Source organism: Dasypus novemcinctus, chromosome 18, assembly GCF_030445035.2.
Source record: "Dasypus novemcinctus isolate mDasNov1 chromosome 18, mDasNov1.1.hap2, whole genome shotgun sequence".
Taxonomy (NCBI): Eukaryota; Metazoa; Chordata; class Mammalia; order Cingulata; family Dasypodidae; genus Dasypus; species Dasypus novemcinctus.
Genome location: NC_080690.1, coordinates 87559013 through 87577204, shown reverse-complemented (window position 1 = coordinate 87577204; position 18192 = coordinate 87559013). Strand labels below are relative to the sequence as shown.

General features: G+C 51.9%; 1 protein-coding gene across 1 annotated transcript; it reads left to right on the top strand.

The window, feature by feature from the left end:
• Window positions 1-2433: 2433 nt before the first annotated feature.
• Window positions 2434-6215, top strand: A1BG (alpha-1-B glycoprotein). Its single transcript, XM_058279472.1, has 8 exons — window positions 2434-2531; window positions 2603-2638; window positions 2707-2982; window positions 3311-3583; window positions 3799-4089; window positions 4691-4987; window positions 5502-5789; window positions 6043-6215. The coding sequence occupies exons 1-8, from the start codon at window positions 2498-2500 to the stop codon at window positions 6048-6050; spliced, it is 1503 nt and encodes a 500-aa protein (XP_058135455.1). The 5' UTR covers window positions 2434-2497; the 3' UTR covers window positions 6051-6215.
• Window positions 6216-18192: the final 11977 nt, after the last annotated feature.

Sequence of the window (18192 nt, the reverse complement as noted above, 5' to 3'; positions counted from 1 at the left end):
GATACTATGCCTGGTCTCTCATCTAGCACCGCGTCTGTGAGACCCCTCCATGCTGTGTGTTCTGCTCCGTGCAGCCTTTTTCATGGCCATATAATACTCCTTTGCATGGCTGCACCACAATTTGCTTTCCCTCCCCGTGCCTCGAGGGAGCATGAGGAGCACTTGGTCATACAAGAAGTCGGTGTGTCCCATGCTGCGGCAGGGCTTCACATGCAGCCCAGGACAGCAGACACCATCTTGGGGTCCCTGCATGCAGAGCTGGAGGCAGCGGCTCTACTGCGCCAGATCCAGAGAGCCAAGGCGTGCGGCGTGCCCCTCCAGGTTTCTTGCGTGTTTGTAACACAGGGGTCTCTGGAGCAGAGCCCAGAGGACCCTGCTGGCCTTCCCTACCCTCCAAACCCTTGTCTAGGCCTCCCTGCTTGTTGCCATCCCGCCCGCCACCAGAGGTGCTGGCCTTGTCCTCGAGGAGGCGCTGGTCTTGTCCCCGAGGAGCAGACCTTGTCCCTGAGATGCTGGCCTTGTCCCCAAGGAGTGTTGGCCTTGTCCCCGACACATTGGCCTTGTCCCCAAGGCCGAGTGCAGCCCCCTCTCCCCGCAGACGCCTCCGTCCTGAGCTGCTGGGGCTGCCCACTGCTGCCCGAGCTGCACCTCCGAGAGGACCTGGCAGGCTCCACCCCAGTGGATGGGCAGGCTCCCCGCTGGGGCACAGAAAGGGGGTCCCTGCACTCCCGAGGTGGCTTCCAAAGCAAGTCACTGTGGACTGGGATGGCCTGAAGCGACAGGCGTTTCCTCTCTCACGGGAATCAAGGCGTGGGCAGGGCTGGTCCCGCTCGTCTCCCAGCGCGGGCTGCTGCCACCAGCTGGCCTGTGCTCGCTCTCCAGCCTCTGCCCCCACGGCCGTCCGCCCTTGGCGCCCGCCGGACCCAGCCCGGCCTCACGCAGCCTCACCGCCTGCATCTGCAGAGACCTATTTCCAGATGAGAACAGGAATCGGGGTGGGGACACCCTTAAACCCAATACCCTGATTGCCAAGGGCGGAATTTCGGGCCATCACCAGCCACGTCCTTGGGCCCATGGCCCGGGAGATTCCGTGACTCTGCCCGGGACTGGCTGGAGCAGAAGGCAGGAAGGGCTGCCGCGGAGGCCACCCAATGGGCAGAGGACGGGCTCGGCCGCGAGGGACCTCGGCTCTGCGCCCCCAATGGCTCCGTGAAAGAGCGCAGGAGGCCGGGCCCACGTTTCAAAACAAGAAGGGATCTAGGTGGAAGTTACTGATAAAAACACGGTGCTGTCCCATGTGGCGAAGGAAGTGGAGGGGACGGGGCTCCTTCAGGGCCACAGGCGCGGAGGCCCAGGCGCCCCTGAACCCCGGTATCCGCTGCCGGTGCTCGTTTGACCGAGCCCCCCACCCCGAGGTTGTTCACGGGCACACAAACACCTGGAGCCACAAAGACGCCCGTCAACCAAGAGAGGAAAGACTCGAAATCCAAAGCCGACGGACAGAGACTGACATGCCCGCGGAGCAGGCGGTCGGGGCTGCAGACGCAGTGGGCACGTCTGCCCTCGAGCCGGCCCCTTCCCAGAGCCTGGGCCTCGGGCCACCCAGGAGGCGATGTCGGTGAGCGTCAGGGCGAAGCCACGAAGAGGGGGAGGCCGCGGGGAGAGGGGAGGTGCAGCCACGCAGGTGACCATGGACAGCGCAGGCAACTCTCCACAGCCCGAGCAGAGGTCAAGGGCGGCGGAGGGCGCTGCTCAGAGCCCAATGTCCTGGGCGCAGGCGCTCATCCAGACCCCAGGTGGTCAAACAGTGCAGAAGTACCTGGCGGTGGAGAAGCCACACCGCAGGGGCCACGGTGCACCTCCAGACGCCGGGCGTGGCGCCAGCTCCAGAGAGCCCAAGGGTGAAACGCCGGTCGCCATCCCCAGGCCCCAGGGGTGGGCCGTGCAGGGCTCCGGAGACAGGCCCCCAGGGGCCATGCCCAGGGTGCAGTGGGGTGTCTCGGAGTCCCCTCTGGGTAAAAGGCCCAGCGCTGTTCCCAAGATGAGACACAGGACGGGTCGGAGGGCGTGGCTGTGGGGCCCACAAGGAAACAGACCACGCGCGTTCCACAGCTGCTGTCAGGTGTTGTTTTGTTACGCCGCACCGTTTCATTCTGTTTAGTGCTACTGGTCATCGTTTGTTATTTTATCATACATCGCTTAGCACAGTGGCTTATTAATATTAGCTTAGCTTTATTCATATTTATTTTTGTTGTCCTGTGGTTATTGACGTTATTATTTGCTAATTGCTAAGCTTTATTCATACCGTTACTGCCCTGAGGAACTGGCCGGATGCCCACAGATGCCCTTTGTCCTCGCCCTGCACAGCCCCCCTGACCTTCAGGGAAGCGCAAACAAGCCCCAAGAGGTCAGTGTCCTGTGCCGTCCCCACCCACCCTCGCTCCTGGCTTTATAATCCCAGACGCTCTGCAGGAGGCTGGACGAACGAGGGACCGCCATGTCTGCGATGCTGTTCTCCCTGCTGCTGTGGGGTGAGGTGTCCTGGGGGAGAAGGGGTGGGGAAGGGGGGGAGTGGGGTTCTCACCCAGCGCTGTCTCCACAGGCCTGGCCCTGGGCCCCGAGACCGAGGCGGCCACATGTGAGTACAGGGTTCTGGCCTGGGTGGGGGGCCACTTGCCGCTCCGTGCTGACTCCTGTCCCCCGCAGGGGTCGAGACCCGGCCGAGCCTGTGGGCGGAGGCCGAGTGGCCGCTGGGCCCCTGGGCCCGCGGGAATCTGACCTGCCGGGCAGTCTTGAGCACCCAGGACTTCCAGCTGTTCAAGGACGGTGTGGTCCAGGACTCCGTGCACCTCGACCTTCCCAGCACCGAGCAGCACTTCTTGCTGGGGGCGGGCACCCTTGTGCCTGGCCTCTACCGCTGCCGTGCACACATGGGCAGCCGCTGGACCGAGCTGAGCAACCTGGTGGAGGTGACTGGCACAGGTGAGCAGGGCTGGGGCCTCCCTGCCGCTCCCCATCCCCTGCCCCTCCCCATCCCCTGCCCCTTCTCTGAGCGACTGGGTGGCCCTGGGTGGGTCACCAAGTGCCTCCATGCCTCAGTTTCCCTGTCTGTAAAATGGGGACGCCACGCGTACTATCCAGAGATTTGTGAAGATGATCCTGGAGGGGTTCGGGCTGCCTCTCTGCCTCCGTTTCCCCCAGGGCCCACCATCTCCGCGGCTCCCTGACATTTCCTGAGGGCAGGGGTCCGGGCCAGGCAGGCGGCTCCCCCTAGGCGGGGCTTCGCCTCACCTCGCCCCCTCCCCGGCAGAGTCCCTGCCCCCGCCCTCGCTGTCGGCGGAGCCGGTGCCCTGGGTCACCCCGGGCCTGAATACGTCGCTGCTGTGCAGCGCGCCGCTGCGGGGTGTGACCTTCCTCCTGGAGCGGGAAGGCGACGAGGACTTTCTCGAGGTTGCCGAGGCCTTCCAGGACACGAGGGTCGTTTTCCGGGTCCACCGCGCCGGCAAATACAGCTGCAGATACCGGACTCACGCCGCGGGCGCCCCCTCGGAGCCCAGCTCCGCCGTGAGCATCCACGAGCTGGGTGAGCGCGCGGCCTCCGGGTGCGGGGCTCGGGAGCGCCTCGTGTCCCCGCCCAGCGCGGGCTGGGGAAAGCCGGGCGCGCAGGGCCTGGCCTGGCCACCAGAGCGGGGTTCCCGGGGCTCCCGCGCGAGGGCCAAGGCGGCGCCGACCGCGGCTCTCCAGGGAGGGTCTGCGCGTCCCGGGCTCCGGCCGCCCCAGCGACTGTCCCCCTTGCAGGCGCGCCGCCCGCGCCCCAGCTGACCTTCCACGCAAGCGCCGAAGTTGTCCTGCGCCCTGGCGCGGGCGTCACCCTCGACTGCGTGGCCCCCCTGAGCGGCGTGGAGTTCCAGCTGTGGCGCGACGGCGAGGAGCTGCTGGTGCCCAGGTCCAGCACCAGCCCCGACCGCGTCTTCTTCGCCCTGGAGGCCCCGGCCCCGGGCGGCCCCTACACCTGCCGCTACCGCCTGCGCCACCCCGGGACGGCCTGGTCCGCGGACAGCGCGCCCATAGAGCTGCTGCTGAGCGACGGTGAGCCCCGGGGCCCCGAGTTCCGGCGCCAGTCCCGGCCCGGCCGGGCCCCCGCAGCTCCCAGGTCCCCGGCGGCGGGAGGATCAGGCCGGGATGCCCTGCGCTGGGTCGACATCCGCGGACACTGAGCACTGGGCCGGGAGGCCCTCGCCCGGGGGTTCCCCGTCGGCGCTGAGGCGAGCATGGGGCGGTGCCCGGAAGCCGCTCTTAGGGGGCCATCCACGCCTGAGCGCCCGCCGGCCCCAGGAGCCAAGGCGCGGATAAAACCCAGCCTGCCACTGTTTTTATAGACAGAGCAATGAACAAGGAATCGTGGAGGGGTGCGTGTGAGCCTGGGAGGGCTATAGACCAGGAGGCCGGTGCAGGTTGCGGTTTCGCTCTGCGTGGGCCGGCGGGCCGTTTGCGCTTCCCCTCGGAGGAGAAGCGGGAGCTGGCGACGCCGGGCGGACCCCTGGGGCAGGGGCCCAGCCGGTGTGAAGGCCCGCGGGCGGCAGCTCGCCGTGGGGGCAGCCTCCCCTCGCCACCCGGGAGCCTCCATCCCCGCGGTCCTGGGGCGCCTGGAGTCGGCCGCAGCCCACAGTTGTCCTCGTCCTCCCCGCAGGGACGCTGCCCGCGCCTGAGCTCTCGGCGGAGCCCGCCGACCTGAGCCCCGCGCCCGGCTCGCTGGTGCGGCTGCGGTGCGTGGCGCCCCGGGCCGGCCTGCGCTTCGCCCTGGTACGCGAGGAGCGGAGCGAGCCGCGGGTGCACGGCAGCCTGCGCTCCGCCGAGGCCGAGGCCCTCTTCGAGCTGCCGGACGTGTCGGTGCGGGACTCGGCCAACTACAGCTGCGTCTACGTGGACCCCGCGCCGCCCTTCGCAGGCTCGGCGCCCAGCGCGCCCGTGCACCTGCGCGTGGACGGTGAGCGGCGGCGCGCGGCCAGGCAGGGGTGCCCCGGGGGCGCCTGGGCTCTCCTGCCCCTCGGCCTCCCCGCGGGTGGGGAGCGGGGGTGGAGGGTTAGCGGCCGAGGGTCCCGGTGCCACGAGGTTATCATGATTGCATTATTACCCCCGCCCCAGCGGGTCGTCGGCCCACAGGTGGGAGGTTAACGATTCATTCCCCAGCCCCCAGGGCCTGTCTGTTCTCCCTGGGGGCAGAGGCCACCTCCCGACCTTGCAGGCACAGGGTTTCCTTGACCGTTTTGTTCCTCCCCCTCCTGTGTCCCAAGGCCCACAGCGCCAGAGCTGGGACCCCAGAGGACCTCTGGTAGCCGGGTCTGGTGGACTCCCCAGCTTGTGGGGGCAGGAGCTGCCTCCACGCAGGGCTGGGGGCCGGGCAGAGGCCGCGGCGGAGGCAGGGCGGAGGCCTGGCTGTGGCGACAGCGGAGGTGGCCGGGCAGCCCCCGACGTGCCCACTGACTGGCCATGCCTCCCAGGCCCACTGCCGCGGCCTCAGCTCCAGCCCCTGTGGCATGGGGCAGTGACTGCGGGCCGCGACGCTGTCCTCCGCTGCAAGAGCCGAGTGCCCGACGTGGTCTACGAGCTGCTGCGGGAAGGCCAGGTGGTGGAGTCGCAGGGCGGCTGGGACCACGGCCCGGAGGCGGACCTCGTGCTGGCCTACGTGGGGCCGCAGCACAGCGGCAACTATAGCTGCCGCTACCGCTCCTGGTGGCCTGTGCCGTTGGAGTCTGAAGCCAGCGACCCCGTGGAGCTCCTGGTGGCAGGTGAGGGACCCTGGGCCCTGCCCAGCCCCAAGGAGCTGGGCAGCTGGGCACAGGACTCCCACCAAGTTAGCCCGGGTCCCCAGAGGCAACCCCCTCTCATTTCTTTTTAAACTTTATTTTGTACATTTAGTAATTGAAAATATAATTAAAAACAAAAAGAAAGTTGAATAAACACATACATTTCTCAATTGAAGGTTCTGTATACACATAAATTTTTTGTTCTCTCGTTTCCTTTTGTCAAATGTGCCAAAAGGAAGCTGATCCAGCTGCCAGTGGGATCCTCAGAAGTCCTTTCTGCAGCCGGGTTCCAGCCCCTCCTGCTGCAGCTGGAGTCCTGACTCCTCCAGAAACGCTGAAGGGGTCTCCACCCCCCTCAACCCCATTCTTCCCAAGAATTAATAAAAAGTGAACAGAGACTGTTTAAAATGTGTCTTTGGTCAGTGGGAGCAGATCAGCTCTGGAGGAGGGGGAGGGGCGGAACTCCCAGGCCGGCGGGCCCTGGAACCTGCCGGTCAGACGGGCCCTGGCACTGGACCCGGCGTGGGGGCTGGACTGGATCAAGGGCTCTCACTTTCCTAGCCCCTTCCTCTGCTCTCATCAAGCCCCCCCCCCCCCCCAGCAGGGGCCTTCTCCAGAGCTGGGACGGCTCAGGTCCCACTGCTGATATGCCCTCGTGGTTCCCAGAGGCTGCCTTGCAGGCTGTGTGGCGCCTGCAGGTCTGAGTGGCCGTGCGGTGGCGGTGCGGGACCATGTTTCCCGCCAAGGGCTCCTCTGCGCGCCCGGCCTGCGCCCAGCTTCCTGACTCTCCCTCGATCCCAGACCCCTCACACCAAACCCTCCCGGCCCTTCATTCAGCCCACCCCCACCCCGGCCCTGGAATTCTTCCCTGGTGCTCCTGGAATACTTCATAAATTGTGTTTTTTGAGGAATTTTTCCATTTGCTCTAAGCAGTCTTTACTGGCATAGCTGTTCCTACTATTCCTAGAATCTTTCAATATCTACTAGGTGTGCAGTGATATCGCCTTTTTCATGACTGAGGTTGTAAATTTAGGCCTTCTCTAATTTTTTTTTCTTTAACAGTCCAGGGAAATCAACCTTATTGTGAGGAAAGGGGGGTTCAGAGACCCGGCCAAGGTCACTTAGCTAATAAGTGACAAGCCGGGGCTGGGCCGAGCCTGCTTCAGCTGAAGGCCACAGTCTTGCCTGCCGGCCTGCAGAGAGCAGCAGCAGGGCCTCGTGTCCAGTCCACTCCCAGCCTTCTCCTCTGCCCTGGGCTGCTGCCTGCAGGCCAGGGGAGGAAGTGGGGACCTGAAGCCCATCTTCCACAGCCGTCCAGAGGGCGCCTGCAGATGAGCAAAGGAAGACTTTATTTGCAGAACGCAGAGGCAGAGATCCCTGAGGACCTTGGACACGGTTCCTGGCGGGCTCCAGGGGAGAAGCCTTTATTACAGAGCCTCTTCATAGTGGTCCCTGTTTCGTTCTGCTTTTTGTTTGTTTGTTTCTTTCTTTCAACTTTTAATTCTGAAATAATTTCAAACTTACAGGACATCTGCAAAAGTAATATAAAACCAGTGATTAAGTGCCTGCTTCCCATGTACAAGGTCCTGGCTTCGATCCCTGGTACCTCCTAAAGAAAACAACTACAAAACACACCAGCACATAGGACTCTAATATACCTCCTATCTAGATACCGAGATTTACCAGTCTATTTTCTAAACAGTTAGGAGTAAGCTGCTCCTTGAACACAGTATTTCCATGTATATTTCTTAAGAAAAAAGATACTCACTTATGTAACCACATTAAGTACAGTTATCAAGTTCAAGAAATTTAACATTGACATAAAGTATACAATCTATATTCCAGTTTTTTCAATTGCCCCAATAATGTTCTTTTGGGCATTTTCTCCTTTAGATCCAGTCTAGGCTCATGGATTGTATCTAATTGTCATCATCTCTTTAGTGTCTCTTTTTTAAAATGTGGAAACATATATCCAATGTAAAATTTCCCTTCTCAACATACAATTCAGTGGCATTAATCACATTCACAATGTTGGGCTCCTCTCACCATCATCTATTACCAAAACGTTTCTGTCACTCCAAACACAAACCCTGCACTGACTGCTCCCCACCTCCCCCACCCCCCGGCAACCTGCTCCTCTCTACAGATTTGCATGTTCTAGTTATTTCATGTAAGTGGGATCATAAATTTGTCCTTTTGTGTCTGTTTTATCTCATGCAACATGATGTCTTCAAGGGTCATCCATGTCATAACACAATCAGAACTCCATTTCTTTTTATGGTTGAATAATATTACATCGTATGTGTATGCCACATTTTATTTGTTCTCATTCATCTCTTGGTAGATATTTGGGTTGATCTACCTTCTGGCTATTAGGAATAATGCTACTATGAACATTGATGTACTGTTCTGCTATGAACACTGGTGTACTGTATCTGTTTGAATTCCTGCTTTCAATTCCATTGGGTATATATCTAGAAGTGGGATCATAGATCATGTATTTATGACTTAGAATATGGTCTATTTTGGTGAATGTCCAATGTGCACTTGAAAAGAATGTGTATTCTGCTGTTGTTGGGTGGAGTTACATCCAGTTGGTTGATGATGTTATTTAGTTCTACATCCTTGCTGATTTCTTGTCTAATTGTTCTATTGATTTCTGAGAGAGGGATGTTTAAGTCTCCAACCGTAACTGAAACAAATCTATCAGTTTTACTTTCTGTACTTGAAAGGCTTTTTTAAAAAAGATTTTTCCCCCGTTCCCACCCTCCCCCTGTTTTTTTGCTGTCTGTGTTGTCTTCTCATTTTCTCTCCTCTAGGATTCACCGGGATTTGATTCTGGAGACCCCTAATGTGGAGAGAGGTTCCCTGTCAATTTTACCACCTCAGTTCCTGGTTTCTGCTGTGCTTCACTTTGACTCTCCCCTTGTCTCTCTTTCGATGCATCATCATCTTGCTGTGTGATTCACTTGCGCAGGGCACTGGCTCACCACGTGGGCACTCGCCCAGGCACTGGCTTACCACGTGGGCATGCTCTCTTCTTTTCCACCAGGAGGCCCCAAGGATCAAACTGTGTCCTCCTATATGGTAGGTGGAAGCTCTATCACTTGAGCCACATCCGCTCCCCTGAAAGCTTGTTAGGTACATATGCATGCATTTGGGATGGTTAAGTCTTCTCAGTGAACGACATTTTTATGTGTAATGTCCCTCTTTATTCCCGGTACTTTTCCTTGCTCTGATATCAATACACCCACTCCAGCATTGTTTGACTAGTTTTTGCAAGATACATCTTTTCCCATTCTTTAACTTTATTTATTTTTTTAGGAAGTACCAGGGATTGAATCCTGGACCTCATACATAGGAAACAGGCGCTCCACCACTGAGCTACACCCACGCTCCATTCATCCTTTAACTTTAAACCTATCAGAAACCAAAAAAACAACAAAACTTTAAATCTACCCTTGTCATAATATCATTATATTTAAAATAGTGTTAAGTTTTTTTTTCATTTTTTAAAGACTTACTATTGATTCTCCCCCCCTCCCCTGTTCCCCTTGTTGTCTGTTCTCTGTGTCCATTTGCTGTGTGTTCCTCTGTGTATTCTATGTGTTCTGCTTGTATTCTCATTAGGTAGCTCACGTTGGCTGGTATTCCTGCATGGGGCAGCATTCCCATACAGGGGAGCACTCCTGCATGGGGTGGCATTCTAGTGTGGGCTGGCACTCCGCATGGGCCAGCTTGCCATGTGGTCCAGCTTGCCCTCACCAGGAGGCCCTGGGCATTGAACCCTGGACCTCCCATATGGTATACGGGAGCCCAACTGGTTGAGCCACATCCATTTCCCAGTGTAACAGTTTGATATGGTTTACGAATTCCAAAAATAGATACTGGATTATGTTTGTAAATTAGTCTGTACCTGGGCATGATTAAATTATGATTAGGGTTTTGGTTTTTTTTTTCTCTCCCCTCCCCACCCCAAACCCAGTTGTCTGTCCTCTGTATCTATTTGCTGTGTCTTGTTTCTTTGTCCGCTTCTTCTGTTGTTGTCAGCGGCACGGGAATCTGTGTCTCTTTTTGTTGCGTCATCTTGTTGTGTCAGCTCTCTGTGTTGTGCCATTCTTGGGCAGGCTGCACTTTCTTTCACACTGGGCAGCTCTCCTTATGGAGTACACTCCTTGCGCATGGGGCTCCCCTACGTAGGGGACATGCCTGCATGGCACGGCACTCCTTGCCCACATCAGCACTGCGCATGGGCCAGCTCCACACGGGTCAAGGAGGCCTGGGGTTTGAACCGTGGACGTCCCATGTAGTAGGTGGATGCCCTATCCATTGGGCCAAGTCCACGGCCCATAATGAGTTTTGACTATTAATTTTTTATAGCTTTTTTTAAAAAGAAATTTTAAATTTTTATTTATTCCCCCCCCTTGTCACCTGCGCTCTGTCTGTTCTGTGTTCACTCGCTGCATGTTCTTCTGTGCCTGCTTGTCATGTTCTTCTGTGTCTGCTTGTCTTCTTTTCTTATCTTCTCTTTAGGAGGCACTGAGAACCGATCCTAAGACCTCTGACTTGGAAGAGAGGCACTCAATCACTTAAGCTACCTCAGCTCCCTTGTTTACTACAGCTCTTATTGTCTCTCCTCTGCATCTCCCTTTGTTGTGTTGTCTTGCTGCATCACCTCTCTGTGGTGCAAGCCAGCTTGCCTTCACCAGGAGGCCCCAGGAATCAAACCCAGGGACTCCCATATGGTAGGCAGGCGTCCAATTGCTTGAGCCACATCTGCTTCCCTAGCTTTTGTTTATAGTAGCTCCTCTAGGCATACTTAACATTTCATAGTCTACTTAGGATAAATATTTTACTACTTCAAGTGGAATGTAAAAACCTTATCACCATATAACCCATAAAGTATGTTGTAGTTGTCATAGCAATATACATTAGCATACTTTGAAAACTCCCAGTATTATAAGTTTTGCTTTCAACATTCAGGCATATTTTAAAGACCTTAAGAGAAAAAAAGTAATATATTTACCCAGATATTTTAAAAATCTGTTAGTCTTCCTTTGTTCCTGAAACTTTCCCTCTGATATCATTTCCCTTTCACCAAAAGAACTTCCTTTAACATTTTAGAGCCAGTCTACTGGCAACAGGTTGTCTCAGTTTTGCTTCATCTAAGAATCTTTATTTTGGGAAACGGACTTGGCCCAGTGGTTAGGACGTCCGTCTACCACATGGGAGGTCTGCGGTTCAAACCCCAGGCCTCCTTGACCCGTGTGGAGCTGCCCCATGTGCAGTGCTGATGTGCGCAAGGAGTGCCCTGCCACGCAGAGGTGTCCCCCGCATAGGGGAGTCCCACGCGCAAGGAGTGTGCCCCATAAGGAGAGCTGCCTAGTGCAAAAGAAAGTGCAGCCTGTCCAGGAATGGCGACGCCCACACTTCCCGTGCTGCTGACGACAACAGAAGGGGACAAAATAAACAAGATGCAGCAAATAGACACAGAGAACAGACAACCGGGGGAGGGGGGCAGAATTAAATAAAATAAATCTTAAAAAAAAATAATAAGAATCTTCATTTTTATTTCCTTCCTAAAATATATTTTCATTGGGTATAGAAATCCTTCTGTCCTCCATGGTTTGGATAAGAAATCTATGATCATTCGTATTTTCCCCCTTTATGTGATCCATAGTTTCCCTTAGGCTGATTTCAAAATTTGCTCTTAGTTTTCAGCAGTTGATTATGATGTGTGTGGGCATGGATTTCTTTAAGATTATCCTGTTTTGGGTTCACTGGGCTTTCTGAACTTGTAAGCGTGTATCTTTTGCCAAATTTGTAAAGTTTCCACCCATTATTTCTTAAGATATTCTTTCTGCTCCTACTCTTTCTCCATTCTTTTTAAGACTCTAATGATACAAATGTTAGACCTGTCATTACTGCCTTCAGACTTAGTGGCTCTTGTGTTATCTCCTTTATGTTATTGTGCTCATAGAGCAAATTTATTATTTTTTAAAATATTTCTCTCTACCCTTGTTGTTTGCATTTGCTGTGTCTGTTTGTTGTGTGATTGTCTTCTTTTTAGGAGGCACTGGGAACCAAACCTGTGCCCTCCCATGTGGAAGGGAGGCACCTAATTGCTTAAGCCATTTCCACTCCCTGCTTTTTTTTTTTTAAGATTTATTTTTATTTCTCTCCCCTCCCCACCCTGCCCTGGTTGTCTGTTCTCGGTGTCTATTTGCTGCGTCGTCTTCTTTGTCCGCTTCTGTTGTTGTCAGCAGCACAGGAATCTGTTCTTTTTGTTGGGTCATCTTGTGTCAGCTCTCCATGTGGGCTGCACTTTCTTTAGCACTGGGCGGCTCTCCTTATGGGGTGTACTCTTTGCACGTGGGGTTCCCCTACGCGGGGGACACCCCTGCATGGCACGGCACTCCTTGCCTGCATCAGCACTGCACATGGGCCAGCTCCACATGGGCCAAGGAGGCCCGGGGTTTGAACCGCGGACCTCCCAAGTGGTAGACAGACGCCCTAACCACTGAGCCAAGTTCGCTTCCCTGCTCCCTGCTTTTTGTCTATGTTTTCATGTCTCTTGGTGCATCATTTGTTGTATCAGCTCACTGCAGCTACCCATCACGTCAGCTCACTATCTTGCTCATCTTCTTTGGGAGGCACTGAGAACTGAGCCCAGGCCCTCCCATGTGGTAGGTGGGAGCCCAATTGCTTGAGCCACATCCACTTTCCAGCAAATTTCTTTTTTTTTACTACTGTATTTTTGTTTTACAGTTCTTATTTCATATATATATATAATCTGTCTTTCCATTAGTTTCAAGAGTGCTTACCTATGCTTCTTGGAATGCTGTAGTAATAACTGACTTAAAGTGTTTTTCTAATAATTCCAACATCTCAGGATTCGCATCATTGATTTTCTTTTCCTTTGTGAGTTGAGATTTTCCTCGTTCTTCATACATTAAGTAATTTTGAATTATATCCTGGACATTTTGACTGTTATGTGGTGAGATTCTGAGTCTTGTTTAAATCCTATAGAGAATATCGGGTTTTGTATTTTTTAGCAGACAGTTGACCAGGTGCAATTTCAGACCTCTCTTCTACAAGCTGAGGTTCCATCGTCAATGCCATTTTCAAAGCCTTTGGATCTGTCCCAAGAGTGTGACAACGAGTGGCTGGTCTTGGACATGGGCAGTGGTTTATCCATTGATCATTCTCAAAGCCTTTTGTATGCTGTTTAGGGTCAGCTGGGGTGAACCCAGTTCACATACAACTTTATAGGGCTGCCTTCCTGAGTTCCTCAATATTCCCAGCACCTTCCGGTTCTCAGACACACCCTTTCCTTCCCTAACCCTGTAAGCTTCCTTCCCGAATTATAAATGTTGGGCCTGTTCTGCTGCACATTTTCTGTGGCTGATTTCCCTCCTGGGTTAAAAGAAGAGAGAGGGAGATGGGGAGGGAAAGGGGAAGGAGAGGGAAAAGCAGGGGAGGGAGAGAGGGAAAGGTAACAGTTTTTCCCTGTCCTCTTGGCTTGGTGTTTTAGGCACCTGCACACTGCTACAGCTGCCATCACCACCTCTGCCATGGGACTGCCTGGAGTCAGGGGCATAAGAGAACAACCAAAACAAAAACCCATCAACCAAACATAAAAGCAGGAGGATGTCCTCACTGTCTGTGACTCATAGGTGCCCTATTCCTGCTCTTTGGGCAGTAAAGGGAGAACTTCCTTAGGAGCTCTTTCTGTCCATACTGGGTGATCCGTTCCAGGTTTCATGCTTTGAGTCCAGGCTAGGAGATTTGGAGAAAAATAAAAAACAAAAAGCACACAATAAACTCACTACTGGTTCACTGTTACCTCTAGTGCCCCAATCTGCCTGATAGCATTTACTTTTCAGAATCCTCCATGCATAATCTGCAGGGTTTTTAATTGTATTCATTGGGAGACAGAGAGTGTAGTATGTTTACTTCATCTTACCTGGAATCAGAACCACATCATTGATTTTTAAATCTTTCCTCTTTTCTTACTAAGCATTTAAAGCTATAACTTCCCTCTAAGCAGTTTTGGCTGTGTCCCACAAATTTGATATTGTTTTCATCTTCCAATTTCCCATGTAATTTCTTCATGTGACCTATGAGTCAGTCAGAAATATGTTGATTAATTTCCAAATATTTGGGAATATTCCTGATGACTTTCTTTTCTTTTCTTTAAATACTTATTTTATTTCTCTCTCCTTCCCGCTCCCACCCCCCCACCCCAGTTGTCTGCTCTCTTGTGTCCATTCGCTGTGTTCTTCTGTGTCCACTTGCATTCTCAGCGGCACCAGGAATCTGTGTCTCTTTTTTGTTGCATCATCTTGCTGCATCAGCTCTCCGTGTGTGTGGTGCCACTCCTGGGTTAGCTGCGCTTTTTTTGCAATGGGGCGGCTCTCCTTGTGGGATGCATTCCTTGCACATGGGGCATCCCTACATGAGGACCATCCCTGCGTGGCAGGGCACTCCTTGCACACGGCAGCACTGCTTGTGGGCCAGCTCACCACACAGGCCAGGAGGCCATGGGTTTGAACCCTGGACCTCCCAAATGGAAGGCCAATACTCTATCATTTGAGCCACATCTGCTTCCCTCAGATGACTTTCTGTTGTTTCCTTCTAATTTAATTCCCTTGATTAGAAAAAATTTCTGTGTGACTTCAATTCTCTTAAATTCATTAAGACACGTTGTATAGCCCAGAAAAAAATATGTAATTTGGGGGGGGGGGTAAATATTTCATGTACATTTGAAAATAAGTGGGTTCTTGCTATTTTAGGATGAGGTGTTTTATAAATGTTAATTAGGTCAAGTTGGTGGATAATGTTCAAGTCTTCTATATCCTTACTGATTTTCTACTTGTTTTTCACAAAGGATTATGGAAAACTGCAACTATGGTTGTGGATTTGTATTTTCCCACTTTTTCTCTCAGTTATACTTCATGAATTCTGAAGCTCATAAAAGGAGCTGGAAAGCTTTCCCTTTTGTCTATGGTCTAGACCTATTTGTATAAGATCATAATTATTGTGTAAATTATATAGAATTTATCTACAGGACAATGTGTGGCTTTTAAAAAAATCTAGTGGGTCCATTTAATAGCTTTTGATTCTATTGAGTACTTATAAGTTATTTAGCTCTGTTCTTTCTTCTTGAGTTTTTGGTAAATTGTATTTTTCCAGAAACGAATTTGGTTTGTCTAAAATTTCAAAATCTGGCATAAAGTTGTTCACATTGATCTTTTTTTTGTACATTTTTCTCTTTTGATTTTCTAAATATCTACTGTTTCTGTAGTTGTATACCCTTTTCATTCCTAATAACAGTATTTGTGTCTTCTAGCTTATTTCTTGATCAAACATGACAGCTTTGGTTTTACTCCTTTTGTTTTCTCTTCTGTTAATCCATGCTATCTTTATTACATTCGTCTTTCTGCTTTCTTGGGCTTTACTCTTTTAATTTTAGAGGTCATTAATTTTCATACTTTTGTTATTCTTTAGTACTGCATTTAAAGCTATAAAATTCCCTCTAAATTTTTCTTTGGCAGTACCCCGCAAGTTTGGTATGAAGCTTTTTTTTTTTTTTAAGATTTATTTATTTATTTCTCTCCCCTCCCTCCCACCCCAGTTGTCTGTTCTCTGTGTCCATTCACTGTGTGTTCTTCTTTGTCCACTTGTTGTTGTCAGCGGCACGGGAATCTGTATTTCTTTTTGTTGCGTCAGCTCTCCGTGTGTGCGGTGCCATTCCTGGGCAGGCTGCCCTTTCTTCACGCTGGGCGGCTCTCCTTATGGGGTGCACTCCTGCGTGGCAGGGCACTCCTTGCACGCATCAGCACCACACATGGGCCAGCTCCACATGGGTCAAGGAGGCCCGGGGTTTGAACCACGGACCTCCCATGTGGTAGATGGATGCCCTAACCACTGGGCCAAGTCTGCTTCCATGAAGCATTTTAATTACTGCTGGACTCCAAATGTTTTACAAACTTCAAATACAACATAAAAATTATGATTTTACATTTGACCCATCAAAATATCACATTTTTTGGCTATCTTTTTTGGGTTATTTCTAATTTTATTACCTTGACTCAGAAAATCACTTGTATAATATGGACTCTTTAGAATAAGTTGGGACTTGTTTTGTCTCAAAAAAAAAAAAGTGGTATTATGTGATTGTTGTATGCAGGGCCCTGTATATTTGTGAGGTAAGCATGAATTTGTGTTAAGCCTTCATCTTTTTATCATTAAAAAGAAAAGTGTTAGCTTTTCTAACTACATTTATGGTCCCATCAACTTCTCATTGTGATTCTGTTCCATAATAAGACTATGTATGAAGTATCTGGTTTAGAATTATTATAGCTTCCTGTAGAATTGTTTCTTTTATAAAAATAAAGTGCCCCTATGTATCCCTCATAATGCATTTCATGCTTAAAGTCTCTCTTCTCTGAAATCAATATGCTCAATTACTTTTTTCAGATTCATGGCTGCCTTAATATCTTTTCTATCTCTATCTTCAACTTCCTGGTGTCCTTGTTTTAGGTGTGTCTCTTCTGAAGAACATATAGTTGGAGTTAAAAGAAATCCAATCTGTTAGGGTTTGTCTTTTACTTGGTTCACTAGGTAGTTAGGCGTATGGAAATTGCTGGTATTTGGATGTGCTTTCAAATCCCAGTGCTTCTCCAGTTCCTGACCATGTGACCTTGACGAGTCACTTACATTCTCCAACCCCTTCTCTCTTTCCCTATAAAAGGGCGATGTGTACCCTGACCTCAGAGTGTTGTGTGAGGATTAAATGACATAACGTAAACAAATTATTTGGGAAGTGGACTTGGTCCAGTGGTTAGGGCGTCCGTCTACCACATGGGAGGTCTATGGTTCAAACCCTGGGCCTCCTTGACCCATGTGCAGCTGCACGCAAAGAGTACCGTGCCACGCAGGGGTGTCTCCCACATAGGGGAGCCCCACGCACAAGGAGTGTGCCTCGTAAGGAGAGCCGCCCAGCGCGAAAGAAAGTTCAGCCTGCCCAGGAATGGCGCCGCACACACAGACAGCTGACACAACAAGATGACGCAACAAAAAAAGAAACACAGACAGATTCCTGTGCCACTGACAACAACAGAAGCAGACAAAGAACATGCAGCAAACAAACACAGAGAACAGACAACTGGGGCGGGGGGAGCGGAGAGAAATAAATAAAAATAAATCTTTAAAAAAGCAAAACAAATTATTTAACAGACCAACCAACACCTGCAGATCTTACTAAAGATTCCTTTTTTCCCTGACCTTTAGACAGACAGGAGCAGGCACATACCTCACAACAAAATGGGTGATGGAGATGCTCAGAGCATCACGAAGATGGAGAGGCAGCTCTTCAATGACAGAGACTGAGTAAGTGGTGGGCAGAGTGAAGTGGAGATGGACACCAGGAATCAGAGCCAGTAGACAGGCCCAGGCCCTGGGTTAGGTTCTTCTAGGTCTTACTGATCCTGCTGCAGATGAGGAACCAAAGTTCAGGGAAATCTTCTATCCAAGTCTCAGAGGCAGCCCAGGGGCAACTCTGCAGCATGACCTTAGGTGCCTGCCATTTTTTCACTCTTGAAGCCTGTCAGAGGCCTGTGCAATCACTTCACTGGGTACACGTACCTCTCATCCCTGAGTGTTCAACATCAACTCTATTCCTTCAGTTCTTCGGCCTCTGCTGCAGTAGGTGTGGTGGTCTCTTCCTATATATGGGTGTCTCTGGGACTCAGAGATACCAACCCAAGGTCTCTGTTGGGTCTCACCACCCTGTTCTGAGTCCTTCTCCTCAACTTGTCTCTGTGTCTCTGTTTACTCTTGACATGGAAGGAATAAGTCCAAGACACAAGGAGAAGCACAGGGAGAGATGGTGATGGTGATCAGGATAGAACCATGTGGTGGGTCAAATGGTTCCTCTGTGACAGGACCATCAGAGAAACAGTCGTGGATACTGACACCCTGATGGAAAGACACAGGCTGAGACCCTAAAAGAGGGACCAGGATACAGAACGCTGGCAACCATCAAGTCCATGTGTCAGGGGCCTCAGGGCCCTAGAGGGCAGCTCAAGACAGTATCATTTTATTGAGGCCACTACATACCAGGTTGACTGGGTGCTGGGAGCCAGGAAGATCAACTTATTCCTCCTTGCTGTGCTCCCAGTCTAACAGGGAAATAGCCGTGTAAACACTTATGAGAATGATGTGAGGTGGAACATGGCAACTGCTTGGGGAAAGCACCAGTCACTGTACATTCACTCAGCAGACATCAGCCAGGAACTGTTATACCTTCTGTACTATGCACACTGAGAACAAGACATAGCTCCTGCTTCCAGAGTCTGCAGTCTCCATGGAAAATCCAGTC

Excerpts from the sequence above, each read along its gene's own strand:
- A1BG (XM_058279472.1), top strand. The coding sequence starts at position 2,498 with ATGTCTGCGATGCTGTTCTCCCTGCTGCTGTGGG. Across the intron at positions 2,639-2,706 it reads CGAGACCGAGGCGGCCACAT|GGGTCGAGACCCGGCCGAGC; the intron begins GTGAGTACAGGG and ends TGTCCCCCGCAG. Across the intron at positions 4,988-5,501 it reads CGTGCACCTGCGCGTGGACG|GCCCACTGCCGCGGCCTCAG; the intron begins GTGAGCGGCGGC and ends CATGCCTCCCAG.